The 27,652-nt window shown below is 47.9% G+C and overlaps 11 protein-coding genes across 11 annotated transcripts; 6 read left to right on the forward strand and 5 right to left on the reverse strand.

Annotated features, from left to right (window-relative positions):
* Positions 1–941: 941 nt before the first annotated feature.
* N7500_003343 (AN1-type zinc finger protein) lies at positions 942–1,904 on the forward strand (the record flags this gene model as incomplete). The annotated part of the gene is made up of 1 exon (XM_056674489.1): positions 942–1,904. One exon carries the CDS (start codon positions 942–944, stop codon positions 1,902–1,904), a length of 963 nt encoding a protein of 320 aa, XP_056535014.1.
* Positions 1,905–2,178: 274 nt separating this feature from the next.
* Positions 2,179–3,189, reverse strand: N7500_003344 (thymidylate synthase; the record flags this gene model as incomplete). The annotated part of the gene is made up of 1 exon (XM_056674490.1): positions 2,179–3,189. One exon carries the CDS (start codon positions 3,187–3,189, stop codon positions 2,179–2,181), a length of 1,011 nt encoding a protein of 336 aa, XP_056535015.1.
* Positions 3,190–3,737: 548 nt separating this feature from the next.
* On the reverse strand, positions 3,738–5,454 carry N7500_003345 (tRNA-ribosyltransferase family protein; the record flags this gene model as incomplete). Its single annotated transcript, XM_056674491.1, has 8 exons — positions 3,738–3,930; positions 3,980–4,167; positions 4,218–4,295; positions 4,346–4,403; positions 4,458–4,778; positions 4,837–4,920; positions 4,983–5,233; positions 5,308–5,454. 8 exons carry the CDS (start codon positions 5,452–5,454, stop codon positions 3,738–3,740), a joined length of 1,320 nt encoding a protein of 439 aa, XP_056535016.1.
* A 715-nt stretch (positions 5,455–6,169) lies between these two features.
* N7500_003346 (uncharacterized protein) lies at positions 6,170–8,012 on the forward strand (the record flags this gene model as incomplete). Its single annotated transcript, XM_056674492.1, has 8 exons — positions 6,170–6,214; positions 6,284–6,416; positions 6,467–6,542; positions 6,597–6,678; positions 6,747–7,253; positions 7,299–7,483; positions 7,543–7,627; positions 7,686–8,012. 8 exons carry the CDS (start codon positions 6,170–6,172, stop codon positions 8,010–8,012), a joined length of 1,440 nt encoding a protein of 479 aa, XP_056535017.1.
* Positions 8,013–11,556: 3,544 nt separating this feature from the next.
* Positions 11,557–12,275, reverse strand: N7500_003347 (uncharacterized protein; the record flags this gene model as incomplete). The annotated part of the gene is made up of 3 exons (XM_056674493.1): positions 11,557–11,774; positions 12,063–12,122; positions 12,206–12,275. The coding sequence occupies 3 exons, from the start codon at positions 12,273–12,275 to the stop codon at positions 11,557–11,559; spliced, it is 348 nt and encodes a 115-aa protein (XP_056535018.1).
* Positions 12,276–15,000: 2,725 nt separating this feature from the next.
* On the reverse strand, positions 15,001–16,629 carry N7500_003348 (uncharacterized protein; the record flags this gene model as incomplete). The annotated part of the gene is made up of 2 exons (XM_056674494.1): positions 15,001–15,178; positions 15,461–16,629. The coding sequence occupies 2 exons, from the start codon at positions 16,627–16,629 to the stop codon at positions 15,001–15,003; spliced, it is 1,347 nt and encodes a 448-aa protein (XP_056535019.1).
* A 1,648-nt stretch (positions 16,630–18,277) lies between these two features.
* On the reverse strand, positions 18,278–19,544 carry N7500_003349 (uncharacterized protein; the record flags this gene model as incomplete). The annotated part of the gene is made up of 4 exons (XM_056674495.1): positions 18,278–18,482; positions 18,546–18,922; positions 18,992–19,064; positions 19,096–19,544. 4 exons carry the CDS (start codon positions 19,542–19,544, stop codon positions 18,278–18,280), a joined length of 1,104 nt encoding a protein of 367 aa, XP_056535020.1.
* A 674-nt stretch (positions 19,545–20,218) lies between these two features.
* Positions 20,219–21,425, forward strand: lap1 (putative aminopeptidase; the record flags this gene model as incomplete). The annotated part of the gene is made up of 2 exons (XM_056674496.1): positions 20,219–20,395; positions 20,445–21,425. 2 exons carry the CDS (start codon positions 20,219–20,221, stop codon positions 21,423–21,425), a joined length of 1,158 nt encoding a protein of 385 aa, XP_056535021.1.
* A 473-nt stretch (positions 21,426–21,898) lies between these two features.
* On the forward strand, positions 21,899–22,709 carry N7500_003351 (uncharacterized protein; the record flags this gene model as incomplete). Its single annotated transcript, XM_056674497.1, has 4 exons — positions 21,899–21,992; positions 22,153–22,385; positions 22,458–22,532; positions 22,605–22,709. The coding sequence occupies 4 exons, from the start codon at positions 21,899–21,901 to the stop codon at positions 22,707–22,709; spliced, it is 507 nt and encodes a 168-aa protein (XP_056535022.1).
* A 1,396-nt stretch (positions 22,710–24,105) lies between these two features.
* On the forward strand, positions 24,106–25,167 carry N7500_003352 (inositol monophosphatase family protein; the record flags this gene model as incomplete). Its single annotated transcript, XM_056674498.1, has 1 exon — positions 24,106–25,167. One exon carries the CDS (start codon positions 24,106–24,108, stop codon positions 25,165–25,167), a length of 1,062 nt encoding a protein of 353 aa, XP_056535023.1.
* Positions 25,168–25,961: 794 nt separating this feature from the next.
* N7500_003353 (DUF1774 domain-containing protein) lies at positions 25,962–26,976 on the forward strand (the record flags this gene model as incomplete). Its single annotated transcript, XM_056674499.1, has 3 exons — positions 25,962–26,185; positions 26,273–26,712; positions 26,777–26,976. The coding sequence occupies 3 exons, from the start codon at positions 25,962–25,964 to the stop codon at positions 26,974–26,976; spliced, it is 864 nt and encodes a 287-aa protein (XP_056535024.1).
* Positions 26,977–27,652: the final 676 nt, after the last annotated feature.

Below are 27,652 nucleotides of genomic sequence, written 5' to 3' on the forward strand. Positions count from 1 at the left end.
CAATCCATTCCGGAGGAAATATGGATTTGATCTGGATGGAGCGTGTGCCCAGTTCTAATCCAGGTCACGGAGATGTTACACTCAACTCAGATGTGCCAAGAGACGAACGCAATGAGATTTGAGCAGCTTTTAAAGTGGGTTGGGGAGGAGAAGTTCCCTCGTTAACAACAGATAGACAAAGTGTGATGTGATTGCGCATCGGAGATCCTCACTGATTCCTCAGTGGATGCATTGCCTTACATAGGCGAAGGAATATTATTTGGAATCGTCAGGAAAAGGAATGGTGGTCTGACACTTATGGGTGAGTCTATGATCAAAGTTGCTGATACTTCTTTGATAGCTACGTCAGTTGACTGGGAATGGGGGAGCCCCATTGAGAGGGTTCCCGACAAAACTGAGTTTGAAGATCGGATACTTTCCCGAACTTTAATTAAGCAACTATTGGGAGCAGCAATTTGTACGAATTACCTTGTATGATTGTCTACATGGCAACTTTGATATACACTCACAGCGGTTGCAAACCAGGAAATCCATCTGAGGGTTTCTTCACCCGCTTAAGCGGTTGCCTGGTCACCTGTGATTATGGAGCATGACGAATGTTCGGCAGAAAAGTGAGGCTCGTATGATGAAACTCCATCATATTCACTTATGATATGTCTTTGTCATGGACATTCAGGGTTTCCAACCTAGTTCAGATTACTAATTCCCTTAAATGTCCACGGGTTGAGAACCATGGATGAGTTCATGAAAAATTTCCATAGATGGACTAACTCCGAACGCTAAATCCGCATTTAGATAAGCCCAGAACCTTCTCCACATTAGTCACATGGAGATTGTGCCAGCGCGTTCTATCAGATCACATACTCGGATCTTTGGTTGATCTTACTCATTCCCCTTCGATTCCTGCGTGATACCTTGAAGTCCAAAGACCAAACACAATAATGTCCCCTATAACCGTATCCAAAGGGCGCAGCCCCTCCAACAACTCGAACGAAACCTTCACGCAAATGGCCGATACAGACCTGGAATCCCTAGGCCGGCACTGTCAATACGAGTACTGCGGCCAACTAGATTTCCTCCCCTTCCGCTGCGAATCCTGCCACAGCACATATTGTCTGGACCACCGGACTGAAACTGCGCACGAATGTCCTCGCGAAGGCGAATGGGCCCGCCGCCGCAACGGAACAAACACCAGCCGTGAAAACCGCACTGCCCCCGAAAAACCATCCATCTACAATACCGACCAATGCGCCCACACCCAGTGCAAAACCCTCATTAATACCCTCAAAGACCCCGCCGTGCGCTGCCCCCAGTGCAATCACCAGTACTGCCTGAAACACCGTCTCCGCGAGGAACACGACTGCGCCAAGATTACCCCGCTGGGCGCGCGCCAGCACAATGCCGCTTCATCAAACGATACGATCAAGTCTATGTTTGCGCGTGTGCGCACTTGGGGCCGCGATAAGCAGCAAGCTGCTGCCAAGGGAACCCTGCTGCCAACTCTCCCGAAGATGAAGCCTAAACCGAATAGTCCGGCTGCCCGTGCGGTTGCTGTTAATGGCCTCAAGCGATCGGCTAAGGGTGATGCTTCGGTTCCTGTGGATAAGAGACTATATTTGCATACTGTTGGCACGGCGGAGACGCAGGCTGCGGAGCCGCCGGCCGGTGATTTCTTCTTTGATTCGCGGTGGAAGGTTGGCCGTGTGCTTGATGATGCGGCGAAGAAGTTGCGGGTTCAGAATTTGAATAATCGAGTTGATGGGGAGGATTCGAGGTTGCGGATTTTCCATGTTGAGTCTGGGGATTTCCTTGAGTTCTCAGAGGCTATTGGTGCTGGGAAAGTAAAGCAAGGTGACACGATTGTATTGCTACGTGGCGCTGGCGCTGTTCTCGGGAGCGCATGATGCATCTATCTGCCGTCAGTTGCTCTCTCTATTTTTGATTTCTTATTGTCTTTTGCCATTTGAAGCATATACACAGCCTGATACACCTGGAAGCATGTTTTCAGCGATGCGCGAGTTGATCTGCTATACCTGTAGACTCGGAGTTTGAATGGATTGCTATGTTTTATTTCAAAATATGTATAGGCTTGTGGTATACGCCACAGAATAATTGGTATCATAGAAACATCGTGACTCGGACAGTGCCCGCAAACCAGAAACCAAAAATCTATAAAACTCAAACGCTCATCTTCATTTTGATGATCTTGTGAGGATTGTAACCAATGACCTCAAATTCATCCTCCTTCCAGCCATCAACGACCGCGCTACCCCGGTCCTCACGCTTGATACGCAGCTCAGGGAACTCCGTTGGTTCCCGAAGAAGCTGCTCATTAAGCGCATCGATGTGGTCAAGATAGACATGGGCATCACCCATAGTGTGAATGAGAGTTCCGGGATGAAGATCCGCAGCGTGTGCAAGGATATGAGTGAGGAGAGCATAGGACGCGATATTGAAGGGCACACCAAGACCCATATCACAGGAGCGCTGGTAGAGCACGCAAGACAGGGTACCCTTCTCCGTTGGACGGCCAGTCTTTTCATCGAGCTTCATGCCAGGTGGGAACGAGACGTAAAACTGGGCGAACATATGACACGGGGGGAGAGCCATCTTTTTCAGATCAGCAGGGTTCCACGCGCTCATGATGATGCGACGATCGAAGGGGTTGTGAATGAGCTTGTGCACAACATCTTTCAGCTGGTCAACACCCTGACCGGTGTAATCTGCCTTGGCATCGACATACTCGGCGCCAAAGTGTCGCCACTGGAATCCGTACACGGGTCCTAGATCGCCTTCTTCGCGGTGGCCGAGGCCAGATTTGTCTAGGAACTCGCGGCTTCCATTTCCGTCCCAGATCTTAATACCAGCCTCGGAGAGTGGGAGCGAGGAGGTGCAGCCAGAGATGAACCAGAGTAGTTCGGCGAGCACGGCGCGTAGGAAGACTCGCTTCGTGGTGAGGAGGGGCAAGACGGGGATTGGCTCGCCCCCCTCTGGGTTCGGCTTCGAGAGAGAGAAGCGTAATTGGGGTGGTGCGAAGATTGATTGCGTGCCAGTGCCAGTACGATCGGGTCTATGCTCGCCCTCGGAGAGGATTGTGCGTATCAAGTTAAGGTATTGGTGCTCTTCGTGCGAAGGGTCGTGTGGCGGCGAGGATGTCGCGGGGGGCGCGACGACTTGATCTTGAGTCATGATGTAGCTGGAATGAGCAAGAAACAGGTATCAAGTTTTCTCCCAAGATTTGACAGTAAAGAGACACTTCAAGTACCAAGTGGGGGATGGAGAGGGGGCGGATATTGGAGATCGGTGGATCGCGTCGACGCGACACGTGGTCACGTGTGCATCTCGTATTTGATAGTGCTTCAATCAACTTAAGGAATCATCCAGTCAATGTATGAATTGCTAATGTAGATATTGATATCTTCTGCATTATGGACTGCTTAAGTATAAGATAAAATTTACACAAAATAATGACACTGCCTCCACGAAGTTTTAGCATCAAAATACATTAATAGAACTCTTCAATATATAAGATTCAGCCAACGGTTACAAACACTTCTGACCCTCGGATAGCTGTTGCTATAAGAAGAAGAACATTTCAGGAACAGAGCACTTATATCTTATTTTCAGTAAATATTTAATGGAGACCACTCTATGTCCAGTGAACCTAACCCGCTAGAATCGATGCACACACTTTTCTACGACGTGCAGTGAATTTCTCGAAATCAGCGATCACGCAGTCATGAATCTGCTAACAAGTCCACTCCAACTCCCCGCAGAGCGCCTACCGCCCACTCGGGGTACTTCGATCTATCACCCTGATAGATGTCGGAGAAGAACTTGCGAAGGAAAGCCGGGTATTGGTCATCAATAATGGCCTGTCGGATTTTGCCCATCATGGTCAACATATAATGAACATTATGGATGGTCAAACTGCCAAAATATTAGAACCGAAACAACATCGTGGCCAGTCAACACTTACAGATGAGCGCCGACGGTCTCTTTAGCTGTGATGTGGTGCATGTATGCTCGTGTGAGCCCGAGACCACCTTGGTCAGTTGGACGACAGCAAACGCAGGTACAGCCCTCCTCGACTGGACCGAAATCATCGGCGAATGATTTATGGCTTAGTTTGAGGGTTCCAGAGGAGACGATGGCATCGCCGAAGCGCTGGTTGATGTCAGTGCAAGAACCAAATTGGTAGGCTTCTTAAGTCTTACCGCTGTCCGTGTCGGCCAAACACAGTCAAACATATCTGCACCGAGAGCCACTGCTACAACAATATCTTCGGGATATCCCTAGTTCTTGTGATTAGATCAGGCAGAACAACTAATCCAGCAAGACATACCACGCCCATGACGTATCTGGGTTTGTGTTCCGGGAGAATATCAGTGCATGTATCCACTCTTTGGCTGGTCAGTTCATTCGGTCCTCTTTTTGGTGATATTAGAGCCACATACACTTTGCAGAACTCCTCCTTGGCTTCTCCACCAGATAGACCCCCAATGGCGATTCCTGGAGTGTCTCGCGCTACCATCTCTTCACAGCATTGTTTTCGCAATTCGAGATCCAGACCACCCTGGATAATACAAAAGAGGTTCTGTCGCTCGGGGTATTTATGCTCCGCAATGCACCGATCTAGCCATCGCACAGAGCGGTCCATAGCCTCTTTGATGCGAGCATGATCTGGCGAAGTGGTTGCAATTACATCGTCTAGTTGCATGATAATATCAGATCCAATAGAATTTTGGAGAGAAATAGAGTGTTCGGGAGTCAGTAGCCTGGTGATCAAGTTAGTCTTTCGGCTGTTCGAGTTATATAGCTTACGAAGCCACCTACATTGGCGAGCCATCATGGGGACTAAGGAATCGCACTCCTTCCTCTGTAACAGTCGCCAATTGCAGAAGCGACACCATCTGGAAACTGAGTGATAGCATGCCTGGTTAGTAACATACTATCAGTTCTGCAAATGTAGTATATCTCACCCCCCACTATCGGTCAATAGATTCCGATCCCAGCCTTGTAACTTATGCGCTCCACCCACTGCATCTAGTACTGCCTGACCAGGCTTCAAGCCTAAGTGATATGTATTATTCAAGCACAGCATACATCCCGTCTCTCGAAGCTGGTCGTATGTTAGGCCCTTCAGAGATGCCTGTGTCGCGACAGGCATGAAGATCGGCAGTGGTACCGAGCCATGGGGTAGATGGAGGGTACTCGCACGCGCCTTGGTTGTCTATTTGTACCATAACACGCATTAGTCATATGTTACAGTAAGGTTTAAGTGGCTGCCATGCCACCAGGACGTACCGAGCATTTGGCGTGACGATCAAATGTTAATGCGGAGGGCATAGATTTGTGAGTGGGAGCGGTAGTTGACATCTTTGCGATTGATACAGATAGAGACGAATGTGATATTCTAGCAGGGCGCCTGGCTAGCAGACGGTGGCATAGCATGAGGAGGGGGGTTACGTGTTTGCGATGCGATCAGGAACACTTTTATCTGATAAGCTGTTTGTCTGGTTTGCATCTGGATTTCACACGGTACGAAAAATATACAATTGGGACGTCTGTGAACTCATTTGGATGTATTTGTATATCCAAGTATTCATAAAGCCCTTTCGTTATCTAGGTTCAAGGTCGGAGATACTATTTTCTTTTTCTTCTTGGCTTGAGGCTTAGCAATGCCACTATATTGTGCATTCTGGTGCCCCCGGATAAACGTACATAAGCCAAAGCCTACTAAAGTACGAAAAAAAAAACTGTTCAATAGTTGAGATGCTCAGAATGACCCTGCTTCTTACCAATATTTCTCATCTTGACTCCTTGGAAGTTGATCCAATCATCCCTGAGATTTCGATGTGGAGATCCGGGGAAACCCCTTGTTCAGGAGAATACAAGACCTGGATCATATTCCCGCTAAATGAGGCTCACTTTAGATCCAAAAGATACAATTCAAGCTGAAGGTCAAAAGCCGACAATATGTGACTCCAAATACTCCAACACCGCGTCGGAAGAAAAGCCGAGTGGCCCTAGTGCGGGGGACAATAGCCCGGGGAAGCTAAATCACACGGGGGAAAAAAAACCAAAAAAAATATAGCGGTCTGCTCTGATTTTCTTTTCCTGATACACCTCTTCTGTGTGCTCAGGGAATATCGATATTCCTTTCAAGATGGCAACTGAAAAATATATGCACGATGTCGAAGAAGGCTCAGAGGTATCTTTTTTCCTTTGTGTTATAAACCCCTGCTGTTATGATGTGCGAGCTTGACTGACAGTAGCGTAGCTTACCAGCCCGGATGTTGTCGACGACGCTCTCAAAGCACGTGAAAAGGCCTTGATCTGGAAACAAGACCTACGCATCATTCCGTTATGCGCTGCTATCTACTTGCTTTGTTATCTCGATCGCTCTAACATTGGTATGCCTTCGGCCCCCAATGTCGGATGGACTTGAAGTTAAAATATCTAGGCAATGCCAAAATCCTGAATGCGGATACTCACAATGATCTTCTCTCTGAGACTAATATGACTTCTTACCAGTTCACGTGAGTCACATGTATCAATTGAGCAAGAGAATCCAAGGTACTGATATACAAAAGGATTGCACTCATGGTGTTCCTGATCGCATACGCACTGTTTGAAGTCCCATCAAACTACTTTCTAAAGAAGCTCCGCCCAAGTGTATGTCTCAACCAATTCAAACATATCATTCATTCCTACTTATTACAATTCCACTAACAAAACATCAGCGCTGGATTGCCTTCCTCATGATCTCCTGGGGCGCAACAACAATGGGCCTCGGTGGTGTTCACAACTACGCCCAGGTGACAGGACTCCGATTCCTCCTTGGCGTAATGGAAGCTGGCCTCTTCCCCGGCTTCGTATACTATCTTACATTCTGGTACCGCAACTCTGAGCGATCGATCCGCGTAGCTCTTATTCTTGCCTCGGCAACACTCGCTGGAGCATTTGGTGGTGCTATTGCCTTTGGTGTGGGCCATATGAATGGCGCTCATGGTCTCTCTGCTTGGAGGTGGCTGTTTATCATTGAGGGAGCTCCATCTTGCGCGTCTGCTGTTCTGGTCTGGTTCTTATTGCCAGATTACCCGGAGACTGCCAGTTGGCTTACTGCTGAGGAGAAGGAGCTTGCTGCGCAAAGATTGAGTTTGGAAGGATCTAAGGGTTCTGATCAGGCGATGTCTTGGGAGGATGCTAAAGCTACGCTGACGGATTGGAGGCTGTATGCTCATTATGCGGTATGTTTTTTTTTGTGCCTTTTTTCTTTATCAATTTCTGAAAAGCTCATCAGTCAAAAGGTATACTTCGGCATCTCCACGCCATTCTCGAGTCTTTCTCTTTTCACGCCTTCCATCACTGCTGGCCTGGGATACTCTGCTCTCCACGCTCAGCTGATGACCGTGCCTCCGTATGCGGTGGCCTATGTCGTGACTATAGCTGTGGCATGGTCTGCGGACTACTTCAACAGGTAAGTTATCTTAGATTCTAATGCATTCATAATCAATGACCATAACAATAACTTTTCAGCCGCGGTGTTCATTCTGCCATTTTCTCTTTCATCGGGGCAATTGGCTTCCTTGCCTCCGCAGTTCTGCCCGCTAGTGCATATCTAGTAAGTCAGCCAATAATCCTAGGCGAGCACCCAGCCAATAAACTAACCTAAACACCAGAGCCGCTACGGATGCCTCATAGTAGCAGCCAGTGGCGCCTTTGCCTGCATCCCACCTCTACTAGGCTGGCTATCCTCCAATATCAGCTCAACGGCCGGTGCAGGACTCGCGATCGCACTCAACATATCATTCGGTGCCCCGGGCCAGATTGTCGGCGTCTGGATCTACAAAAGCGACGAAGCAAAGATCGGCTATCCAACCGGCCATTGGACAAATGCGGCATTGCTTTTCTTTGTGGCAGCCGGCTGCATCTTATTGAGGCTCTACTACGGGTGGCGCAATCGCCGCGGAGATGGGGCAAGAAATGGAAAGTCTTTCGCGTATTAGATTGGTAGGGCTGTGGAATTGTGGAGAAAGTGTTGATATGACTTGTTTTACGAGCTGCAGGGTGTACGTACCGTATACGAAGTTGGGACTGCATGAGTCTGAGTCATAAAATAATTAATTAGGTTACTGAGATAATTAGAATTAATGGAAAACTATGGAAATTGATACAGAGTACAGAGTACAGACAGCAAAATTTTAACTCAACTCTGCTATCTAATGCACGAGGTAAAGTGCAAGGGTTAGACTGTATTTCTATTGCACATACCGGCTTAGTCTCTGCTCTGCTTTTGTCTCGATTGACGAATTTGAATCATATTACAGATCCATAAATCCTATATTTATTACATATATTCGAGCCAATGATCATGGCGGCCAGTCAATCATTAAAAAAAAATCCAGTACACACTCTCCACACCCAGATCTAACACCCGCCACCGCCGCCGCTTCCACCATCCCCACCATCCCCACCACTATCTCCACTCGGTCCAGCGACTCTAATTGCAGCAGTACCTGTGTTTTGGTGTACACGATGCTTGCTTCTCCTTTTATATGATTTGTGGCCCTTAGTTGTGTGTGTACTGGCTGTAGACGTCCTGACCATGGTATGCGCGCCGCGAGGGTGGAGATTCATATGTCTCTCTGCGCGATGGGCCAAAGCACATGGTGATATCTGGGTGAGAACGATCTGTTTGGGCCGAGGTAGACAGCAGTCTTAAGCTGCTTTTGATTGCTTGGATACTATAGAAGTGGAGGGGCCTGGTTGTAGTAGATTAGGTATGGCTGAGTTGGTGATCGTGATGGCGATGGAATGATAAATTGTCTATATACATTGTATTGCGGTGCGTTGGACGTTGGCAGATGGCAGTATCTGTCGGCAAACCTGGCAAAGCCAGTGCAGGTTATCGAGTAGCGGAGGATAAGAGAAGGAAACCTAGGGGTAGTTTGTGTAGATGGGTGGGACGAAAGCGGAACATTCTTCTACCTAATCTCCTGCTTCTCGCACCTGAATATATTAATTAACCTTACACCGCTACTCCATAGTAAAGGTTTTCTTTATATTATATAGTATTCTAACACGACGTCTTTCAATTTTGCCTGGTATTGAAAGATTGTGCGTCTTAGGCAGCTCGATTTTCATTCACTGCCAGATAACGTCGGTCATCAGAGCCACCACCGAGGCATTGCAGAGTTAAGGCTGAATGTGATGATGGCAGCCTGTATTGTACAGTAGATACTTGGAGAGCCGATCGACATTTGATATGCGTCGCAAAGCATTATGTCAAGCAGGATTCTTGACAATCACTCTTCATGGGGATTTGTATACTATATAGCCCTAGGTGGCTATATAGTGAGCAAGAATAGTACTAGCTCTAATTGCCGAGAAGACCTGTTCTAATACACTATTGTCGAGTTCACCTGAGGTTCAGGAATGAGTTGGGTCAAAATAGGCAATTAAAGTTCAGCGTTCCATGGTTCAGTCGAAAGTAACCCTGGGAACCGACCGAACATGCAACGTCGAGTCTACAACGTTTGGCAGAGATAGAAGTGCTTCGATGTGCCAAGCAACTGAGGTCAATAATCTGTTTTTGATACATATAGATTTATCTTACTAATGGCCAGTGTCAGTCACTTGGAATGCTGCCCAACTTGGCCACTCTGTGTCGGAAATTAATGTTTGGCTAGACACATGGCCAATGCTGTGCTACCCGCGGATGTGTAATTTCGAGCGGGAGGTCAATGCGGCAAGAACCCGCGATGATCAATAGTACCTCAAACGAGAATAACCATGTACGACGCCCTTTTATAGGAAGGCCGGGCTTATTCCAGCCGGTAGATCATGGTCTCCATTAATTGGCATACCAGTTAGTAAAGAAAAAGTCAAGCGAAAGGCAAGATCCACTCATAAAATCCCTGTCGATAGATACTCCGTAATTGTATAGTAAGAAACAAAAGAGAACAATTTGATAGAAAATAAATCCCAGCCATTACAGTCCCAATTCTAGTACCATCCATATATGATACCAACATAGTAGATAATCCCAGTCCAGCTCCACGGCTGAACTTCCAAAATCCAACACAGCCCAGCAAGAGACAGTAGATACCAAAGAAACTCCCACTATCAGGCGCATGCACCCGATCCGAACCAAAAAAGACAAAACAATCAAAACGTATCGAATAGGCAGATAGAACGTAAGTCAAATTCAAGCCCAAATTCTAGACAAATGATTGCCCAGAAAATGGGATGTGTTTGTCCCATTTGAATCCTGTTAACTCCTCCTCGTGATCTTTTGTTCCAAGTCGCTTTCATGGCCGTATTTGCTATGTCGCATCGTGTTTAAGATTAGAACAATTCGCTTTGCATCCGCAGTAGTACGGACACACACGCATTTAGCCATAGCTCCAGTGGGTATCATCTATCCAAAATGCCACTTGAGACCTTTTGACAATGCCACAAAGTAGAATTTCCATCCGAACTATGCAGCAGGGAGTAGCCATTGGAAATTGTCCCGGGTAGGACATCGAACCCGCTCGAGCATGACGAGTCATATGTTCTCGAAGGGACAAACAGTAGTCAGTTGACACAATGCATGAGACCCGAGCCCTTGACCTCTCATCAAGTGGCAGTAAGCACCCGGCCCAGTTCCAGGCTTTCTCTCGGGGCAGACAGCGCAGCAAGAGGAGAGACAAATCAGAAGCCGAAGACAACCTGTATAGGCCCGAATCGGGGGAACAGAAATGATAATTGGTCGCAGAAAAGTGTATGTGGGATGCCTCTTTGAAGGAATACATATATGCACTCCTAGGAAACACGTATGTCGGAGACGCCGAAAAGAGCCAAACGGAAAACTGACTCGCGCTGCATTACACGAGGCCTGATGACATCCAGATACCGTATCATGTACTGAAGTCGTCGGGATCTGGGGTGTGGTGTGTCACAGCTGGTATTGAGGTTTCACAAATGCGAAACAAGGTAGTGACCTGCATTTGGAAGTGGTCATCCGGGACAGGGATAGAGGATGATGCATTATTCCTGGGGGGGGGTTCCCTCCAATTATTTGTCCATCTTTCTGGTGTTGGGAATCATTCCAATAAAGCCCATGATATGGAATCTGTCCTGAAGCAAACCATTCTGCACAGAGTTTGTAGAAATTAACATGAAAGATGTAGTTGTCACCAAGGGACAGTGCATGCATCAGCGGGACTCGGGGATAAAAGGGTGTCGAGAAAAGAAGCAGGTGGGAGGAGAGGAGTGCGGTGAAGGGGATATGTTTTTTTTTCCTGCAGTCAAAAACGCAAGTGAGAGAGCAAAGTGACAACAAAGGTATTGGTTTTTCACATTGGATAGGACTTGTGGATCCCCGAGGGCCCTTCACAGCAGGTGGAAAACAAACCAGAACAAGCACCCACCCAGACCAGGAAATGACAAGCAATAGAGTCCAAGATCAGGACCAGAATCAAGAACCAAGAAATTTGATAAAAACACAAGAAGGGAAAGAGAATGCCACCCAAGACTAGTAGGAAATATTTGAAATAAAGAATACGATCAGAAGCCGCCAGCTCCGCGACCATAGCCGGCCGTTGCCTGCGGGAACAGCTGGCCCTGATAGACCGTAGCAGCACGAGGCTGCTGGTTTAGGGTCTTGAGGGCAACTTCGGCGGCGTCCTCTTTGGCATTATTAATAAACTGACCGTCGTACCAGTAACGAGCGGCGATATTCTGGCCCTGAACGGTGACGGTGCTAGACCAAGCTGTACGACCTCCTGCAATTTCGAGATAGATGTAATTAGCTTTCTGCTGTCAAAGACCCGGGAACTAAAAGTCGGTGTACAAGTGAAGGGGGGCCATTTTTCTCTGTCTTTTTTTCTGCAAAGACTCCACTCCATCCTGCAATGCCCACACACGAAGAACACAGCGGTAGACAGAGGCACACTGTGTATGTATGTACTGCACCGGAGATTAAGAGGGAAATTGGAACAATCTGGTATAGCATGGGAAGACGATGGATGGAGGCTGAAGGGGAGGAAGAGGATTGGAAATCGGGTAAGTACCTCGCCGATCGGAGACAATGTTGAAGACAGGAGGAGACAGCTTGGTGCGTGAGCAATGGTCTAGAGATAGTTAGTCAAGTATTCTTGTTACTCAGGAGGAAGCTGAGGCTGTTGAGGTTTAACCACGCATCCCAATGGCTTACCCTGGAGCTGATCCTGCCAGCTGGGCCGGCTGCCAGCGCTATTTCCTTGGGGACTGGTAGTATAAGACATTGTTGCTTCGTAGATAGATGGGGCAGTACCGGAGGACTGCTAAGATGTTCAATTGAAGAGGTAGATGGGATTGCAAGTGGCGAGGATATGAGTCCACGATGTCTTTAAACCCAATTGAAAGATGAAGTTCTGAGTGGAAAGAAGTCAAGCGTCAAGGGGAAACCACAGGATATAAAAGGAAGAACAGGATTAGATGAGCTCAATTGGATCCGTTTGGAATCTTTCGAGATCTTAAATATCTTATTATTTTTCCAATGACCTTCAAACGAGGACGACATGGGGAGCGGGGAGTCATATAAACAGTGGGCCATATCTTCAAGGCCAGGAAATAAAACCCCGTGGATTTCAGTTTCTTTTTTTTTTCTTGTATATTTTTTTTAAATATTTTGGCATTTCTTTTTTTTTTTTTTTTCTATCAAATTTTATTTAATTCATTTTTTTCCCCTGGGAAACAAATAGGAGCCTAACCGTCAAACCTAACGGAGGGGCTTTTATGCATGTCGATGTGGACATTGCAAAGCGTAAGCCAAATCCTCCCCTCCTTATCCACCAGTCAAGGAACGTAGGCGTAGAAGAGTATGCGGATCATTTTGAGGCTGCAACCTGGAACGGCCCGGCGCACGCCGACTAAGCAAAAAACAGCCCTTGAAGAAACGCTAGACACCACGTAAGGGTTATGGAGGGGCAAGATGCTCCCAAGTTAGTCCCCGCTATATGATAGACTGGAAGATATTGGCTACTTCTCCTCAGATTCAGAGTAAATGACCCTTTTTTTCGGGAGCAACTTGAACGCGGATTGGATGGGAAAAGTGAACAACTCAGAGAACCCCACGTTGGGATTTATTTAATAATTTTTTTTTTTTTTTCTTTTTTTGATTTTTGTTTCTTTTTTTGAGGATTCCTTTTTTGATCTCTCGCCTCACTTGAACACAAGTACTGGATTCAAAAGAAAGAAAACGAAAACAATGACATCTCCCGACATTAGTTTGTGCATGGACTTGAACCGTATCGGCGGAACGGCGGGCTTCTGGAACAACTATGAGAGACTGCATGAGGGGTAAAGAGAGAGAGAGAGAGCTGTGGGTAATCTCTGCCCAAAAAGCGGAGCCTATGGCCACAGCGTCAGTGTCATAGCTTTGATTGTTTAATTGATTTTCGGGTCTTGAAGGATGTGGAGGATGCCCGAAATGTAGACTCTACCCCCAAGTTGGGCCGCATTGAAAAGCATTGCCAGCTCATCATGATGAATGAGATCATGATTATTTTGGAGAAGTCGAATTTCACACATTGACTCGGATAGACTTGCTGGGCACTTTGAAAGCCACCAACCGGGCCGCCCTGCATGAACAGTTGTTGTCGGGCCCAGTATCAACTTAGGGGGGGAAGGACAAAGCGATGAAATGAGGCGACATGGGTGGCATTTCCGCCGGAGAAACGTCAGAAAGCCGTCAGGAAGACATGCGTTGCAGAGATCTCGAACAAAGATACGGCCAAGAAACTGGATCATTTTTCATGTTGTCGGCTAGTCCCGTCGGGTTAACCGCCTGATGTGCAGAGAACCAAGGAAAATTCATCCACACCCCATTCTCCAGAGACCATTTGAATCTCTCAGTCGGAGGGTGTTCGTTTTCAGAGTTGTTGGGCATTCATGCAGAGTAGACAATATCCTCAACCATGGTTCTCAGGAATGCGGCTACATCGTGCGAAACACGTAGAGAAACAGCCGATGGTCGACAGGGGACTAGGCCAACACATTGTAGGGCGTCTAAAATCTTGAAAAAAAAAGAAGAAAAAGAAATGAATTGAATTGAGAGGCTTGCCCCGCACCCAATCTTGATCTGTGAAAGTACATCTATATATGTATGCTGCGCAGTAGACTACATAAGTACCACGTACAATATTGGTACCTACAGTAGTAGACATATATACAGAGAGTCTAAGAATACATAGATTGACTTCTTGTTCCATAAGGCAGCAAGGCCAGGGGTATCCTTCGGGCTGTCGCGCTAAAAACAAAAGATTCATTCAGAACCAATCAATCATAAGCCCTAAACAGCCGTGACAGTTCTTCATATGATACAGGTACCCTAGTCTAATTCTTTCTTGTTTTTTTTTTTCTCCCTATTGCATTCTAAGGAATATCTCAAGGTCTTAATGTAGGTGCATTGGCTTATGCATTAGTATCAGGACAATAGGTCAATAAAGCACGAAGAGGTCTAGCTCAAAAACCGAACCATGGTTCGCAGAGTAAACTAGCCCTAGCTCCAAAATACAAACCATGGTTCAGCTTTTGAAGCGGTCGGGCTCCATATGCACCAGCATAACGATTGGGATGTGAGATGGAAGTGTACGCTATCACGCTTCTCATCTAATATGGAAATTACCTAAATCCCGAGGTCTGCAAGCCTGCTTAGTTCCCTGTATCCATATTAGGAGATCACCCGCAATCAGGCTGTTTGAGTCCCCCGAGTTCCATTAAACCGAGATGATTCGTGTCAAGATGAAGCGAAAAGAATGAAAAATAAGAAGCAAAATAAATAAAAGAATGCACGGCTCAAAATATTCACAAGCTATACCTGAAGAACAAAATATTCATATCCGGCGTCATTCACATCATTAAGTCATTAAAGGCAGCATCAAGCCCCGTGTACCATAAATATCCCGACTAATGCAGGACCAACTCATCCACCTAGCCAGTTCTTGGACCCAAAAATCCCTGTGTCGCTTAGGCGGATCCTCTCCGCTGCAATACCTGGCCGATCAGTCGCCGAGGGCCCATGCGCTCTAGGCTCTTTGCTAGCGAGTATTGAGCGGGGAGGATCCAAGACGGACGCCGCTCGTGATGCCAGCGACGACGAATGCAGTCGTCAACTAGCGCGACTATCCCTGTTGCAACTATCACACTGGAAAAGAAAAGAACCAATTTATCAGCCTCATGCCTCATCATCACTTTGTGCAGGGAGATCACGGTGCATTGCGCATGGCGGATGCGTTGGTGCATTGTACACGAACCACACCCCCCCTCATACAAACCACAGAAAAAGAAACGAGAGCACAAAACGAAAAGAGGGGAAAGATACAAAACAAAAAGCAAAGAGTGTGAAGACCAGATTCAGAGCTAGAGCTAGCAAGAACAAAACTAGCCAGGTGGCTGAGGGGTAGGGCAGGGATTCAGAAGAACTCACTCGGCAACATCAGGCATCGTCTTGTAAACTTCAGGATCACTGATCCACAATGAAGAAGGCGGCACCCAACCCCCCTTGCTTTCCTCTTCAACAACCTCCAGCGGCGCCAGCGTATCCGGTACCAAATGAGCAATGGTCTTGGAAGTCCGCGTGTCAACCAAGTAATAAGACACTTCATGCAGATCACCCTCTTTACGGACCTCCCTCCGCCACTGGTACTTCGTGGACCAATACTCGAACTCGTATTTTTTAGTCGAGCCCGGCCCTTTGCGACGCAGCTCGACATGCGCATAATTCGAGAATTCGAGCAAAATCGTTTCCCCCAATATCGGCAAAGCGCAGTGTCCTTCCTTCTCTTCTTCTAACTCAACCTCTTCAGTCATCCCCTTCTCAACCTCGTCCCGCGCGGCATGGCCATTTCCATGTGCACAGCCAGCCCCAAGGCCTGAGTCCTGCCTCTTCAGCTCCCCATTTGGTGGACAATGGCCATTCGATGAACCAGGTCTAAACCCAGCCAGAACGCTACTCCACGAGGGTCGCAGCGCAGGCCTTCGCTCCTGAGCAGGTACGACCTCCCGCCTTGCAGAATGGCATACCTCCCTCCCCGAGTCGCGGCAGTATCGCCTGAACGAAAACTTCCGCGTGAAGAGATCGTACATGCGCAAGTGAAAAAGGATAACATCGCGCTGGGAACCGTCGCGGAGGTGGACAGGAGTGTCGACGCGCAGGTTCATATTACCGTCGATGGTTGCATCGTCGTGGCGGATGAGCAGTCGTCGCGAGGAGGGGAAGAGAGGCGCGAATGATGAGGGTGTGGAGGGAATTGCGTCTAGTGGGTAGAATTCCTGCCGCTCGTTTACGCAGTAGCGGCCTTCGTGGGGGCTCACGGGCTCGGTTGGTTGAGGTTCTGGGTCAAGCTCGGCTGTGGAGCTTGTTGTCGAGGCGTAAGTTGAGGTTGAGGAGCGGAACTGTACCTCGCAGCACTCGTACTTGACTTCATCTTCGGTTTCGGATCTGTATGTATATTTTGGAGCTGGGTTGGTGGCCCAGTCGGCCCTCTGGGGTTGGGGTGCTATTCTGTCGCTGTGAATTGTTGCTGCCGTGCTTTTTGAGCATGAACTGTCTGTTGAACTGTAGCTGCCCGCTTGGCAGGATTTATAGGAGCCCATGGTGTTAGAGACTATGCTGATTTGGGTTATAGGTGTGTATATGTATATGTTCCACTGATCTACAGCGAAGTCGAAGAGAAGCGGATATAAAGGAGTAAGATCAAAATCAGCCGTAAGTAAGCCGGCAGGTGGTGTGGTTGACCAAATAGGGTATATCAGAGTCAAAGCGATCACCGGGTGTTTGGGCCTGTGGATAGTCCGGTTGATTCCGCAAGTCAAGGAGGGGTCAAGTTCTCATAACATGGGGCACAGGGCATAATAGTGACAAGGAACACTCAAGTAATACCTCCAGGATTATTATCAGGATGATACAAGAAAGATAATCATTTGATCAAAAGGGAAAAAAAGAAAAGGGCAGGGGTGGGGGGTTTCCTGTTTGAGACACAGATATGGGATAAAAGGGGGAATCGGGGAGAATGTAAAGATGAAAATCCAAAGGGATCTCAGAGAATGTGGGAAACTGGGCTGTCACAATGTGTGGGAAGTATTTAGAACTTTGAGTGGGGAAATGGAGAATGTTCAACTCGTCATTTTTGGGTACCCGACTCTTTGTTCTACACATTGATTTACGAGAGCCACACTGTTTCACCTAATTATCTTGGGGTGTGGCACAAAGAGAAAGGCAGAGTAAGTACGGAGTGCGGAGTGAAAAACAAGAGAGTTAGCCTCAGATCCTAGGCTATGAGTGAATGTATCTACCTATAAGGGGTGGGAGAATTCCTTTAGCGCACTATGTGCTGTGCAATGGTCCCCAGAATCAGGGCGAGGATTAGCTGGGCCACTGTGTCTCATCTTAATTCGTGGCTTCATTCCTTTTGCTTTTTCTTTTCCGACCTGAGAACCAGTGAGATGGCGGGGGCCTGCATTGAAATGGTCTAGACACGAGATTCCCTGTACTGCGTATGTTGTACTCCGTACTCCGGGAGATACGTGCAACTTCTTAGGGCTCAGGCCCTTTCGGTCCAAGCAGTTAAGGAATCTAATGTTCTCATATGTCATGGATGTTATGTATGTTATGTAGGAGAGTATATCCCTTTATAGACAGAACTGCAACCCGAAGACGTCATGGGAACGTTGGAAACCGTGGGCCCCGCGGTCCGTTCCGATCCATTGTTCCAAAACCGTGTGGAGACAGTAGCCGAGTTTCTACGGACAGAGATGTATAGATGTAACAATATATAGTAGAACATCATGCCATAAGAGTCCACAGTTCGCCATGGATGATTGTAAACGAGTACATACTTTAGATCGTACGATCTAATGTTCTTAATGGTCATGCCTACCCTCACATGACGACATGATCGGCTGGTTTAAGCGCACAGACTGAGACTCATGATGGGATTCTATAATCTCGAATTTTTCCCTCCGATCTGATTGAGTAAACATAAACACGGTGAACGAATAGCCCCCACTACGCATAGCCAGGTCGACAATTGATCAGCACTGCGTTGATACTTCGAGAAAATATCTCTTGGCCTGCATTGCGACCGAGAAAATATGTGCAATAGAATCTATATACCCGGAGCTGAGCGTCCACGCCCGTGTTCAGGCCGAAATGATTACAATATCCCTGGAGCCCAGGTGAATGGAAGCCAAAACAAAAAGCCAATCTGAAAGACCGAAGAGAAAGAGACGCGAACGCAGCAGACTACACCTGCGCATAAAGGGGCCGAGGAAGCTCATCACCAGGCTTGATCAAGGTCTCTGAATGACAAGCTGGGTGGGAAACGAGCCCGGTATGGCTTCCCGGAACCGGAGGCCGGAAGCCTACATAGGCTTCTCGTCGGTCTTCTACTGTGACGGACCAAGTGTGCAATCCATAATATGATGCAATGGAGTGGACCAACCAGCGACTGAGAAGTGTGAGCGGACTGGGCAATTTTGATATCACAATGGGGGGAAGGCTTGAAACATACCCGAATCCAGCGGCCCGATCATCGGCTAGAGTCTCGAGCACCATTTTCTCACCCTCCCGTTCGCTGTGAGAGCTGATCTCCTCTCGGAGCAGGCGGAGTCTCTCCTTTCGCTCAGGAGAGTCGTGCATCTGCCCATTACGACCGACAAATACGATCTCATCTTCCGAGTCATCACTAGCCAAGTCCTCGGGAGCATCTCGCAACCCCTCTTTCTCAAGCAGAAGCTCCCTCTCGTTCCACTTCTGAATAAACGTACGGACTTCATCTTCCAGGTCTCGGAGCATGCCATGCGCAGCACGCGCATGCTTCAGCTTTGATCTCAGTTCCTTGGGAATGTGATGCTTCTCAGTAGCTCTCTCGGCAGCCTTCAAAGCCGACTGTTGATCCGCCACATGAGAATAGTGGACGTCCCATAGGGGGCAAGGTAATAAGGCATCGGGTCATGCCGAGTATAGGTAGGTTGGATATCCCAGTCCTTTGAAGACGGCGGTTCCGCCCACGGGTTGTGCAACAGACGATCTTAGTGTCTGGTCAGCATTTGCCTGCTAACCCTGCGCCGAAGCCATCAAAGGTATAGAGTTGGCGTTCATCGCGACCTATCTGGTTCATATACGTACCGTTCTCCCAACGCTGTCTTCGACGACTGCCGTCTTTGCCCTTGAGAAGAGCCTCCCGGGTCTTGAGACCATCCCGGCGCAGAGGCTCCCGACGTCGGAAGTTGACTGCCGGAGGCCGGGACTCGACCTTGATTCGTTGGGATGGGATCGCTTCATCGTCGAGAGGGATAGACAGTGAAACGGTGGCTCCGCGCAGACCCGGGCGCATCGGGGTCGGTGTAGACGGCGTCCTCGCTGCAGGGGCAGAAGCAGAGTCTGATAGGGTCAAGTCCTGCAGGGTCGCTGCTGCATGTTGCTCTGTCCATGCAGAGATGGCTAGGGCTTGTTGCGGTGACAGGTGCCCTTGCGAACCCTCTGGGTGTAGACGGGGATGGATAGCCATACTTTACGCAAAATGGGTCTAACGAAGGCAATAGTTCTAGGGAGAGGGAGGGATAAGGATAGGATAGGATTGGGCAAGATAAGAGATACGCCCAGGTTCCAGGTCTGCACGGGACATGCACGGGACAACTCACTAGACGCTGATTGGTGGAGAGCGGATGTTTCACAACCCTAGCCCTAGTTTCCTATTTTGGAACTGGGAATAGGGAGAGGCAGTGGAGTGAAATATTGAGGCTGTACGGAGTATACACTAGCTCAAGGCTGTCTTTCCGTCCATTTCAATTCAAGTACTATGAGCCTTGTCTCCGCAGGGCTGTGAATTCGGTGGAGTTGTTCGTTCACATTCTCCACCTTCAATCCCCAGATTCAAGTTATTTTCTTTACCTTGATGTTCTTGAAAGTGTTCCTGAATAGGTTCTTCAAAGTGTCCTTGAACATCATACCAGTCTATTTTTTACTCTCTAAAGTTCAATAGTCTGTATTGTATATACCATGAGAATCGGATAGATCGGAAGTCCCAGGCTCCCCGTTCTAATAATATGCAGAGCCTCGGTGTTTTAGCGCGCGGGGTCCAAAAATGGCTTGGCACAGGGCGCGACCTGGAGCTTTTAAAAGAAACCTGAGACCCTTCCGAGACTTTTCATTCTGCTTATTCTTTCTATCTTTATTTTCATCATGAAGTTCCTCATTCTAGCGCTGAGCGCAACGGCAACTGCCATGGCCATGGTCAACCCAGAGCAACAACCTCTAGCGCCTTCAATTGTTCAAAACCCGCTGTCTAAGTCGTTGATCGAACTGGCCCCATACCGGACCAGATGGGTAACCGAAGAAGAAAAATGGTCGCTCAAGCTGGTAAGAGTCTCTACTCGAATTGAATGACATGGTACTAATGATCTACCAGGACGGTGTGAACTTCATCGATGTCACCGAGGAGTACCAATCAGGCTCCTACGGTACCCTCCACACCACACGGGTCGTCCACTACCCAGAGGCGATGGAGCACTCGCACGAGATTCTGCCTTTGTCTGAAACCCTCGACAAGAGTAATATGCGAAGCAACCTAGAACATTTCACATCCTTCCACACGCGCTACTACAAGTCGCAAACGGGAATCGAGTCAGCAACCTGGCTATTCGACCAAGTAACTGCCGCAGTGCATGAGTCGGGCGCTAGTGATCACGGGGCAACCGTCGAGCGCTTTGCTCATCCCTGGGGTCAATTTAGCATTATCGCCCGCATTCCCGGCCAAACGGATAATACCGTCGTCCTCGGTTCCCATCAGGACAGCATCAACCTATTCTTGCCTTCGATCCTGGCTGCCCCAGGTGCGGATGATGACGGCAGTGGAACAGTTACTATCCTCGAAGCTCTTCGCGCCCTGCTGCGGTCGGAGACTATTGCCCATGGAAAGGCCCGCAACACCATCGAGTTTCACTGGTACTCTGCCGAGGAGGGTGGTTTGCTCGGATCGCAGGCTGTCTATGCCAAGTATAAGAGGAACCAGCGCAATGTCAAAGCCATGCTTCAGCAGGACATGACTGGGTATGTTCAGGGTACTCTGGATGCTGGCGAGAAGGAGTCTGTGGGGGTGATCATCGACTTCGTCGACCCAGGTCTTACTTCGTTCATCAAGGAGGTTATCACTACCTACTGCGATGTGCCTTATGTCGAGACAAAGTGTGGCTATGCATGCTCTGATCATGCTTCTGCTAGTCGATACGGATACCCGTCGGCATTTGTGATCGAGTCTCAGTTTGAGAACTCCGATAAGAGAATCCACACCACCGAAGACAAGATTGAGTATTTGAGCTTCGATCATATGCTGCAGCACGCGAAGATGAGCTTGGCATTTGCTTACGAACTGGCATTTGCTCCCTTTTGATTTCTTCTTACGGGTTTACATGATGGTCCGGCGTTTTATGTGATATACCTCTGAGCTGGGTTTCCTCGTTAAGAGTACATTGAGGTTTAACCTGATGTTTTTATTTTTCGGTCTCGGGCTTATACCCTACTTACTATCAATTGTGATTGTTGAACTTCCTATCCTGGTAATCTAGAATCATGCTTTTACCTCATTAGATCAAGCACACAAACAATTCTCTCTAAGCCCTAACCTCAGCACTTTGGCTGTGTGATCAGGGGTTATGTGAATCGTAGTCGAGATACAGGTACTCTGTACTGGTTACCCAGCAGAAAAGGTACAGCCGCGAAGCTCAGCTTCTTCTTCTTCTTCTTCTTCTTTTCTTGACCTCAATTCCCCTCACAGAGTGGCAAATCGCACGCGATTCCCGATCGAATTCCCGAATATCCTTGTGCATAACGGCTCTTGATCCGGCATTGCTCCACCTCCGGGTGATGCACCCGAGTATCCCCCTCATGGGGGCAGAGAACAGGGGGAACTGTTCCCCCATTAAGACAAAGCACGCAAGACCGTCGCAATATCCCGGGAGTACGTCCGAGTGAAACCTGAGTGTGGTGGGAGTGTATATTAGATATCTCATTCCTAAATATGTCGTGGTTCTGTCCATACCTACTGAATATAGCAACAGTGAGTCACTCTGTATAAAGCCCAACCAAGTTATTGAGAGTGATACTCTAACACTGGAAAGTGTCTAGCGGCATCGTCCCCCTTACCGTCATCAAAGGAGCCGGTCACGAGTTTATCCCCCTCCCTCGAGGGGAAAACGCAACCACTGCCGACTTCCATTCTATCCGGACCAAGACTGAATCTCCTGCACACTTCACTTCGGGATTCTATAAGATCGAGGCTGGACCTGAAAGACCCGCTAGCTACAATTTTGAGGAGACAAAATATGTCCTCAGTGGTCAAATCGACGTTTTGGTGTGTCTTCCATTTCTTCTATTGAGAGTTGGCTTTCCAACTTCTATGTTAACCAATTACGGTTTCAAAAAGGACGAGGCTACTGGGATTACCCATCATCTAGTCCAGGGAGACTTTGCTTTCTTCTATGTTGGATCTAAGGTCAAGGTTTGTTATTCCTCTCGTACCTTGTTTGCGAGACATCAGCTCTGAAGTAGCTCTAATTTCTCCTCGGTCTAGTTCTCTACTAAGTCTCAGGGCCTTGCTTTCTATGCTGTTACTCGGCCTGCTCGATCTTCCCATCCAAACCTCAAGGGTAGGGAGGAAGACAAGGCTAGGCTGTAGAAAATCGGTCTAGAGTCCATCTAGATAAGAGCTTTTGAGGACTCATGATATCAAGACTATAGTTAGGGATACTTGCGATGTCGACTTCGATCATGTGTATCTCAGAGAGCCAGCAAAGATGCTGGTCTAGCAGATCATTATCGATCTTTTAAATCATCTTGAAGCAAACAAGATTCCTTCATTCTATAACTCTTTGGTTCCTTTGCTTACAGCCTGCATCAGGGTAAGATATAATAACCCAATATATTCATACATATGTTATCTCCCACGACAAGCCCCATGCAATAGATTCGGAACCTACATGCTAGAGTGAGATTCTTAGAACATTATAGCGAAAAGACAGGCCCGTCAGGTCTATCCATCTAATTTCGTGCCTCGTACATCTAGCACACAACATATGTACTGGATAAATGCCTGGCTGGTTGCAAGACTAGCAAGATCTGACCTGATTATATGACAACGGCCAAATTGATGACCCTGTCACCAGAGGTGTATAAAGTACCTATTATCTAACGAAAACCCTTGGTAATTCCTCGGTAGGTGATGAGCGAAGAAGATGCCGAGCATCATACTACAAATATTATAACTGGCTAAAATCATGAGGTTTTTCATTCAACATATAAATATCACCTGGTGACCAATATTTACACTAAATATAACGCTATAGTATCCCCGCCGCAGCACTACAGCACAGGACCGAGGGTTTAGTGCTAGGACCGGACTATCTCTCCAGTACTGGTGCTGTAGGACTTGTTCTTTGTTAAATACTCTACTATGTCTGCCATTTTTATCATTTATTGTCGTACAGCCAGTATCCTATCATGCTTCGAAAAATGAGGGCAGCAGCAATACTATTAACGACCTAACTATCACAGTATAAACGGCCCTGTGTGGGCTAATCCTTTCTGGGTATAGGTAGTTTGCGGCGGGCTGAGTGCATCAGTATTACTCAAGTGATTGGACACCGAGCATCACTCAGTAATCAGAGAGCATCTAATGAGCACGTATGTTGTCCTAAGCACTCACTGATGATCGGTCATTCTACACGTGATCGAACTGAGCATGATCACTGATCTGAGTCCGTGCTGGCATCTATGTACTCAGTGAGCCTGAGTCTGAGCACCCTCATAAAAGCGGCGGCATCTTAAATAGGGAAGCCCTATCCGTTAGGGGAAATCCGGTGCGTATAGGTGCATGTAGGGCTATATCCAGATATGACGTAGTGATACTCACCGGTGTTTCGCACGTGATGCCCCTCAATTCTGTCCAAAAACTAGTCACCGTTTTCATACTTGGTGCCTCTAATTGTCATTTCTACATCCGGCGAAGCGAATCTCCTTCCTCGGGACCAATTGTCCCAACACCTTCACATATACCACCCTTCAAACCGCCCTCCATGACCTCCTCAGCCCCCTATGCCAAAGAGCTACAGATCGCCAGCCTAGCCGTGCAACGAGCTGCAATCTTAACAAAAGAGCTCCTCTCCGCTGTCGACAAAGGCGCCCTTGACAAAAGCGACTCCTCACCTGTGACAATTGCCGACTTCGCCGCTCAAGCCTCAATAATCGCTGCCATCCACAACACCTTCCCCGACGATGACATCGTCGGTGAGGAAGACGCTACAGCCCTCCGCTCAAACCCAGACCTCCTTGCAAGAACCTGGGACCTGGCAACTAGCGTCCATCTCGACGATCCAGAAAGTGAAGCGCTCCTCCACACCCCGCGCACCCCCTCCGAACTCCTCGACCTAATCGACCTCGGTGCGAAGGGTGCCTGCACTCCCACTAGCAGAACATGGACTCTAGACCCTGTGGATGGAACAGCAACCTTCATCCGTGGCGAGCAGTACGTAGTATGCCTCTCATTAGTTGAAAATGGGATCCAGAAAATCGGCGTCCTCGGCTGCCCCAACCTCCTGGAGTCAGGACCCGTCGCCGAACAGCGCGTTGACCGCAACGGTCTCGGTCAGATGATCTCAGCTGTTGCCGGGCAGGGTGCTACTATCAGACCTATGGGTCGGGGTGCTTTATTGCCAGCACGTCCGCTTGAACCTGTTCCGCAGGTTGGAGGTTCCGATGTGCGGCTCATTGATACGCGTGCGGCAAAGACGCAGGATCTCGAGGCTCATGCTCGTGTCGCGGCAAATCTTGGCTGTCCGTGGCCGAACCCGGTAGATTTGTGGTCGGCCCAGATGCGTTATGTTGCTATTGCCGTGCAGGGAGGGTGCAATGCGTTCGTCAAGGTGCCGCTGAGTTCGGAATATCGCTCAAAGATCTGGGACCATGCAGGTGGCATGCTTATTGTGCAGGAATTGGGCTGTCTCGTTACAGACCTTGAGGGGAAACCCGTTGACTGTGCCCTCGGTCGTACTTTGGCCGGCTGCTATGGCATGGTTGTTGGGCCAGCTTCGGTTCATGGAAGGATTTTGAAGGCTGTGAAGGAGGCGCGGGGACTATAATTTTTTTTCCCTTATATCTGGCGTGGTTTTTTTCTACATGTGTTTTGCATGTTTTTGATACCCTAGACAATCATATCATTGGCATCCATTGGTTACTATATTAGCATGTATATCTGTATAATGTGTTCTTCTACCGGCATAAGGCTTCCAAGAGCACTGGCCCCTTCCCCGCGGTATCGTCTCGAGTATGGCGTACATATTCCTACATACATTTACCAGAAAATGTACGTTGTGTGTTTCATACTATTTAAATATTTTCAGGGTTATTTTTAGGCTCAAAATGTCTTTGCAGCGCTAAAGGTTCACTTGCGGGTCTCATTTTCCTTGATTTTCGTCTTTCAAGATCCTACCAGGCATGGACTGTTTTTGAGTGAGCTTTCCCACTACCTTAAGGATTTCCAAATGTGTACCCCGTACGGGATACTCTGTATCGAATAGGACTGTGCACGATGATCTACGCTTGGCAGAAGTTCCAGATTCAATTCTCATAGCGCTCAGTCCTCTACAAGTCAAGTTGTAAGATTGAATATGAACAAAAATTGAGAATATAGATCATGATTCTGAAGAAATCAAGTAAATTCACTTACGACATAGGTAACTCTGAAATATGGGCGAAGAAAAAAAAAGCGTTGATGTCATCACCTCATCTGCATCATTTCCTGTTCTCGGGTTGTTGGGATTCTATTGGATAGTGGTCTGATGACCATAGGAAATCCCTATAAGACTCCCCCTCTTATACCTTATAGCTCGGTCTCTTTCTTTCATTATACTCAGGCTTGAGTAAGATATCTACCATGGCATCATTCAATCCATTCGCGAGACGAGAGACTCATAGTGCCAACTCGTTGAATACCTATCGAGTCCTTGTACCCCTCAGCTGGGCCCTGGTCGTCGTGGTTGGCATTTACTATACCATTCACTCGCCCGACGATACGAAGAAGGGCAAGAAGATCTGGAAACAAGCTAATAAGCATAATACTCCATTCAGCCAGAACACTACTGTGACAGGCGTTTTCTGGTTAGTTCAGCCCTAAACAGCATACCCATGCGTATATCGGACAAGATTATGCTTTGGAACATCCAGGATCTAACCTGCCCTATCTAGGATCTTGCTCCTCCTCTCTCAGCTCAGCTATGTCTGGCACCTCTTTTCTAAAAACAATGTGCTCGTCACGGCAGCTGCCAACGTAGCCACCCATTTCATCCTGAACAATCTCTTCCTAGCAGCTTGGATTCTCCTCTGGACCCGCAACCATTTCTGGGGCGCAGAGATCATTCTCATCGCCCACTTAATCAATCAAACAGTCACCTACTGGCGCCACCGCGGCCTACCGGCATTCGTGCACCTACCCGCCGTCGCCGGTCCTTATGCCTGGACACTTACTGCGCTGTTCTGGAATGGCGCCGTCGCTGTCCATAGCCACAATCTCCCTGGCCGTATCGTTGCCAATATCTTTATCTGGGTTATCCTCGCGATCGGACTCTTTAATATCGTCCTCTGGGAGGATTATATCCTTGGATACTGTTTGAGTTGGTTGACTCTGTGTAAGTCCTTCCTTTGATCGTCATTTTTTCGACCGCTTTGCTGATATATATACTTTCATCGCAGCACTTGCCCTTAGACAAGTTGCCATCAAGATCATTGCCCTGCAGTGGATCTTTGCCTTTACTGTCTTTGCAGTGTTCTTAGCTGTCTCTCTTTACATCTCTACTACTAAGTACACTGGTCGTGACAGCCTCTTCCGTCGCGTTGCCCACCCCGAGTCGACTGATCGGGAGAGAGAGCCACTGCTCAACGAGGGGGTGTGAGTGTGTCGTCATGTCTGCATTGGGCATCCATTGCCATGATACGCCAATTTAGCTGGTCGCTTGAGCATCGGACCGGAAGGCCTGAAAACGAGAATCAACGAGAATGAAAGTATGGAGTCCAGGGAGATCTGCAAGGCCAGTCTTGTTTTGGAAATCGTTATGCTGGGATAATGTAGTCTTCACAAATGGGAAAATGTATCGACCCACTTAGGACTGGGCACATTGAAGACATAAATATTATCGAACACTGGATTTAAATATCGGCAATGGAAAGGAATAAATTGAAAGATCGACAGGAAATTATGCTGTTCTATTTTAATAGGCGCCTGATTATTGTTTCCAGGACTTTTACCCCGTGCTGATAACACCCAAGACCCGGGTTGCCCTGACAACCAAATGCACCTCCACCTTGTTGATGCAAAGCGACGGAGATGAACGGGCTGTACTTGTTTGCCTAGTCAGTTCTTCTTATTCTTTTGACTGTTGCATCTATCTCATCTTGCTTGTGTGTCGAGCTTGAATATTGATATTGTGTCCACATTCCTCCTTTCCTCAACTGTCGAAGTTAGCCCATTCTATCGTATCTTCGAGAGACGATAGATTCTCATCGTCTCATCGATACCCACCTCAGGTGCCATACTATGAGGCAGTGAGTTTACATAAAAAGATACCACAT

Source organism: Penicillium coprophilum, assembly GCF_028826855.1.
Source record: "Penicillium coprophilum strain IBT 35676 chromosome Unknown utg000002l_segment0_segment1, whole genome shotgun sequence".
NCBI classification, from domain to species: domain Eukaryota; kingdom Fungi; phylum Ascomycota; class Eurotiomycetes; order Eurotiales; family Aspergillaceae; genus Penicillium; species Penicillium coprophilum.